Genomic DNA, 6,241 nt, shown 5'->3' with positions numbered 1-6,241 from the left:
AATGGGTCATGTCAATCAGATCATTCACCTAATGATATGATCCTGTTAATTAAATAACAACTCTTTGTCCATGGTTAGGAAACATAACCATCTTTGATTAACGAGCTAGTCTAGTAGAGGCATACTAGTGACACTCTGTTTGTCTATGTATTCACACATGTATTATGTTTCCAGTTAATACAATTCTAGCATGAATAATAAACATTTATCATGATATAAGGAAATAAATAATAACTTGGCACACGGTTTAAGTCAGACCAATATGTGGCTCGGTGTCTTTGATATGCTAAGGTTTCATAGAAACTTACTTTCGGCCTCACCGATTAGTACAACTCGGTGGTAGCGAGACTTACTAGTGCAATGGCCAAGGCCAAATCGGTGACTCAGAAAATTTCAAACCAGTCGGTCCGAGATGCATTCTGCAGAAACTTAAACCTAAAACTTTTACTCGAATCTAATCTAAGGAGTTTGATGAGGAATGGATATTGCAAACTATGGCATGAATCATGGCGCAAACCGTAGTGCATTGAATCAGAAATTGAAGCATGAGGGGATCGGATTTTACCCTAACTTGGCACAAATCCTCTACGACGGCAATGGAGGGAGAGATTCCCGTTGATGGTGACAGAATCCGGCGGCGTGGGCGTGCTAGATGCAAAGGCGAATGTCCAGAGACTTGGCGAAGGCAGCTGTGGGGCGCAAGGTCGAAACGAGTCAAGAAATCTCAACTGTACGGTCTCGCTGGATATATATACCCATCAGCTGTCGGTGGCTCCGACTGAAACAACTCGGTGGCATCGATATGTGTAACTGCTGGCAGTATATAACATCAGTGACTTCGAAAGGGTTCAACTCGATGACACCAAGAAGGAAAACTCAGATCAGTCTAAATAGTTTCAGTACGACCGAATGACAGTGAGTTGGTCCAACCAAAATCATTCAGAAGGTTTTGGAGTTCAGTCCTTGCCAGATCGGTGGCTCCGAGTGCACCTCACCCAGAGGGTCTGAAAAAGACTTGTTTAATTTTCGTAATGTAGCAAGAATAGAATTTGAGACAAGAAAGAATAAATAGCTAGAGAAGGTGCTTAGGCATCTTGTACATCCACTTGGCGAGAAAAACAAACACAAGCAAAACAACAAATGGATGTCCTCGAATGAAGAAAACATGCATGCCAACATGCTCACACAATAAGGTAGCAAATGAAATATGTGCCAAACATGCACAACCAATTCTAGCAACTATCAAGCAACGAGCGATGACTAGGTCATCTATATATGAGTATATTGACTTAGGAGCCAGATAAAAACATTTGATCATAGGTCATACTCATTGTTTAAGCACAAGTCTTAGAGCAAAGCTCCCCCTAGATGTGATATCCCCTAAAGAGGGATGAACTAACCTTGGGTTTTGTCGATGGTGACTTCATGTAGATGTTGAAGATGTGGATGCTCAATATTGATGAGGATCATCAAGAGTTGGGAGCAATCCTTTGGATTTGGGAACTTTCAGTAACTACATGGATTAGTCCCACAAGGATATCCATAGACATAGAGTGGAATACACATATGATGATGTCCATGAATGCATTGAATATCTTGTCCTTGTCTTACCAACAAGAGGGTTTGTAACTCCACGAACTAGTGCAAGATGTTGAAGTTGTTTGCACAAGTCCTTGCCAAACAGAATGTGAGTGAAGTTTGTAGGCGGAGTCACCCTCAAGAACACTCTAGTTCTTCTTCTTTGGGACCCACATCAACTTGATGGGAATTCTTGGAGTTGTGGTTGAACTTGATGTAGAGCTTGATGAAGTCTTGGGAACCCACTTGACCATGGCTTGAGGTGCTTCTTCAAATGAGTCAAACTCTTCTTGAAGCTTGTCCTTGCCTTTTAGCTTGTGGTCTTGTGGTGGAAGATCATCTTGAGCTTGTGTTCCCTTAAAGGAAGTTGGGTCATACTTCTCTTGTTGAAGAACAAACTTCGTCTTGGGATATTGATCTTCTTCCCATTCAACTCCATTGGCATTGAACTTTCGTTCAAAACCAATACCTTGATTCTTCCGGTGTCTTCCTTGCTTGCGTACAATTTCCTAAAATTGCTTACTCCTGGCAAGACTCTTGTAAACACCTTTCTCTACAATTCCCTTCAATAAACTATTTTCTTGCTCAAATGTAACTTGGCTAAGAGAATCTTTAGTGGAATCAAGAGAGCTACTAGAAGCAACAATATTGGTTTTAGCATTGTTATTGTTACTACTAGATGAAGAATTCCTACCTCCTAGGAGTCACCCTCACCGAAGAACTCCTACCTCCTAGGAGTCTCCAACCTCCAAGAGTAACAAGACAAGTGCCAAGGATCCAAATCAAGCTCAAACACAAGGTGACTAGTCAAAGCGTGGGGAATGAGTGGATCTTGCTTTTGATTGGTGGTTTCCCTTTGAATCTCTCCAAGAATCAAAGGAAATAGGGCTTGGGAGAGTAGGTGAAGAAAATGTGGCGGCTATGGACGAAGTATGCTTAGAGGGTAGCCCTATTACTAACTGAGTTGGAGTATATACGGTGGAGCTTCAAATCCAACCGTTACAGCCCAAGAATGCACTACCGGACAGTCTGCCAAATCATGTAGCCCTAGATGAAACAGTCATGTAGTAGAACTGAATATAGGGTTTGTCTAGAACAAGGGAGAGGAATTTGACATGTCGGACAATCTGGTCCAAGGGACCGAACAGTCCGGTCTGTCTAGGAGAGAACACAGTTCTGTGAGCAAGCAGCCAGATAGTCCACTCAGTGGACCGGGCGGTTGGATGCCCCATCGATCAGTCTAGTCCGGAGCACGGGACAATCTGGTCGATCAAGTGGCAACCACCGTGTTGGCATGGCTAATTTGAACTGTCGGACACCTGGACCAAACAGTTCGGTGGTGCACCTTTTTCAGCTTGGTTATTTTGATGTCTCTTTATTTGGTGGCTATGATATATGTGTGATCATATGAGTGGATGGTTGAAATGTGAATGAGCTTAACTTGTCACCTCACTACTAGCCCCCCTTAATAATGCAAGATCCCCATCAAGGAAAACAAATAGGCCGAAAGACTACCCTAAGCCTTCGAGGATCCACAACTCGCTCCTTAACTTCTAGGGGGACGACGATCATCCATCAACCATCAACCATGGACCTAATACTTGAGATATACTTGTGAATTGTGTTAGTCCAACAACATGTGTGTCATCAACACCAAAATTATCTTAAGTGCTTGATAGCACTTTCAACAAACATGTGTCGCTTTGGTCCCTCAAGATTGGTCAACATAACTTGTCTAACACACCTCGCATATGGACAATGCTTCTTCTGCTCCCGCTCCCACGAAGAAGTCATGCTAGCCGTCGCCGACCACCTTCATGATGCATGAGTCCCTCTGACCGAGTCCAACTCCACGACGCCCCCAAGAGGAAATACGGTGTTGAGCAAAGCCACTAGCGTAGTCATGGTCGATCCGTGAGGCCATCCTGCCAACCACCTCTACGACACACAAGCACAACGTCAAATCTTCTAAAAAAAACACAATGTCACATCTCAACCTTGCAAAGCACGCAGCAACGACCCCTCCACCACAGGCCCACAAAAACCTAGATCAGACCCGAAGCCACTACACGCGCCTCTTCACCAAACCCCCTCACGCAGATAATCTCCAGGCTCACCCTATAGACGGTAAGAATCGGTCGCCTACCCAGCAAATAATCTCCTCCCGTCTTACCTACATTTGTTCCATAACTTTTTCTTGAAATATATTCTGGTGGGGAGTCTTTTCCCCGGTGACAATTAAAAAAAACAGAAGAATGGACTTTCAGCATTTCTCATATTCAAATTATCTCCACAAGACTGAAATTATACCTTAGTTTGTCAGAATTGACCTACTATTGAACAGAGACCTTTTAAGTTCAAAAAGGATTTAGAATAAAGCTATCGAGTCAAAATAATTACTTGGTTCTCATTCTACAAGGCGGGAGAAAACTAGTGCGTCTATAGAACTATCATCAGTATCTCCTAGGTAGAATCAAATCAATGCCAAGAACACGGCTGTGCTGAAACTCATGAGACTACTTTCTGCTGAAGTTACTGCCTACATTCACAATGGACACCAAAAACTGGAACCAGCCACAAACCCATTATACAATCTACCCCATTGTTCCAATGCCGGAGCAGCAAATAAAGCAATCAGTCTCGGCTATAACCATGTATACATGCCCCTACCAAAATCATTTTCTTATGTACCAGCTCTGCTCTGCACAAAAGAAGCAACATCTATCCTAGTGGGGTCTATCACACTCAGGACAACGAAATCAGCATGCTTGCTTCGTTGTCAGGGAGCAGGCAAGAGGGAAAGCCTCAAAGAATATATCCTTCTGCCAACCACAGCACCGACTGTCAACAAGTAGCAAGTAATATAGGCCTTGGCACACAAATAACCATATATTTGACAGCATTTCCCTTCTGTTGAGGTCACTTGGCCTCTTTAGCATACTTTCTCGGATGAGGCCTTTGTCCCGAGGCTTGCAGCCCAGATGGAAGGTTTCTCAATTGTAAATCTTCACAGGCTTCTCATATGTGTGTCGATTCTGCAGTCACCAAGCAAAGGACAGTTAAAGGACGGGGCAAGTCGGCACAATAGTTCATGTGAATTTACAACATAGTAGGTCACCTTAGCTTCTAATAACACACAAATTAGTCGTGTAAACTCTACGCATGGACAAAATCACCCCCAGCTAAAGCATTTGTCTGCATGCTCCCTTGAATATTGACGTTACATAATTTCTTTTTTAAAATACAGAAGTTATTTCTACAAATAAATTTGAAGTGTGTGCTTCAGCTCATGTAATATGCGTGCACTAGGTTAGTCTTATGCTATCAGAAACTTTTCCATCAATTAAGGTCTCTTGCAAAAGTAAATAATAAAGGCAGCTTCAAGAAAACTATTTTCCCTTGAGGATAACTATGGGTGAGAGCCAGATGTTTGCTGGAGTAAGAAGTCAAGACAATAAAAACTTTCTAAGGTCTGAAGGTACATGTTTAAAATATCACAATGGATGGGAACTGGCCATTTATATGTGACTCCCTACCCAAGACCTGTACTGTGGCAACCACCAGCCCGAACTGGTAAAGGAATATACTAGACCAGAAAGAGGTGCTTTCATACTAATTAAAATTGTAACGTTGACGGGGTTTTTGACATAACGTAACCTTGACGTTGATGCTTGTGTAACACGAAATACAATAACACTTCAGAAAAAATAGCAAAATGGAATAGACTGAAAAACACCATTTACTGCATATAAGCCTAGATCTTTACTAAATCTGGTTTTGTTTAAATATGCATGTTTCACCGACAAAATTTGAGAACACATCAAAACTCTTTTTTCTTAAGTATTGCATAATAAGCCAGCACTGCCTACCTGATTAGCTGCGTAAGACCTTTTGGGTGTTGTGTCAGTATGCTCCAAACCAAGGTATTGTTCCCAAGCTCCATAGACATCTCTCCTCTGTAAGATCAGAAGAAAAACCTCATCACGTGAACATATTTAGACTACATGCTAAAAATAACTACTTGCCTGAAAGCGTGCAGACACAGCATCAATATCCTGGAGGTATTCTGGACGATTCATGGATATGAATGCAACCTTCCACTGATCAATAAGAATCATCGGGGTCAAAAATGCATGTTGGCAGAGGAAAATATTATATTCACTAGAACCATGCACAATCACGATGGGAGGAAGATGCGGGGATGCATAACCCTGGCAGGAATGACCGGGTCCTTGGTAGCCTATGCTTGCTTGTGAGCTTCTCCTAGACTCATTTGAACTTTCCCTGCCTTTTGGATAGTTTATTGTTAGGTGTCATCGGGTTTTCACCCCATATCAAGTGTTTCGATGAAGGGCACTTCCAGTGGGTTTCCTGGCGATGCGTTGAACTCACTTTCCCCTTTCTTTGTTTCCTTTAAACTTGGTCGGTGGACGGATGGTTTTATGTCCCTTATGCTTATAATGGAAAGGGGTTATGCCCGGTTCAAAAAAAAAAAGGAATGACCGGGTCCGGCTTAGAAACTTAACCCATGGACCAAGTCGTAATTTTTTTGTTCAAAAGCTGATCATCCAGTGGTTATCTCAAAAACACTGATACGTGACTGGAGCATCGCACCCATATCGGTACATATCTGAAACCGATACGTCCCCTATACATGTTGGAT

At 42.5% G+C, this 6,241-nt stretch overlaps 1 protein-coding gene across 5 annotated transcripts in view; it reads right to left on the bottom strand.

The window, feature by feature from the left end:
- Nucleotides 1-4,075: 4,075 nt before the first annotated feature.
- Nucleotides 4,076-6,241, bottom strand: part of LOC119300663 (ubiquitin carboxyl-terminal hydrolase 12-like) — a 30,138-nt gene continuing 27,972 nt past the window's right edge. For all 5 annotated transcript variants that reach the window (XM_037577568.1, XM_037577571.1, XM_037577567.1 and 2 more), the window contains 3 exons: nucleotides 5,604-5,678; nucleotides 5,448-5,534; nucleotides 4,076-4,613 (listed from right to left, as the gene is read on the bottom strand). In XM_037577568.1, coding sequence (XP_037433465.1) covers nucleotides 4,572-4,613; nucleotides 5,448-5,534; nucleotides 5,604-5,678 — 204 coding nt within the window. In that variant the 3' untranslated portion in view covers nucleotides 4,076-4,571. The remainder of the gene's footprint in view (nucleotides 4,614-5,447; nucleotides 5,535-5,603; nucleotides 5,679-6,241) is intronic.

The sequence above is a fragment of the Triticum dicoccoides genome, chromosome 5A (genome assembly GCF_002162155.2).
Source record: "Triticum dicoccoides isolate Atlit2015 ecotype Zavitan chromosome 5A, WEW_v2.0, whole genome shotgun sequence".
In the NCBI taxonomy this organism is placed as follows: Eukaryota; Viridiplantae; Streptophyta; class Magnoliopsida; order Poales; family Poaceae; genus Triticum; species Triticum dicoccoides.
Note: the sequence above shows the minus strand (reverse complement) of the source record. Positions and strands in the feature narration are given on the sequence as shown.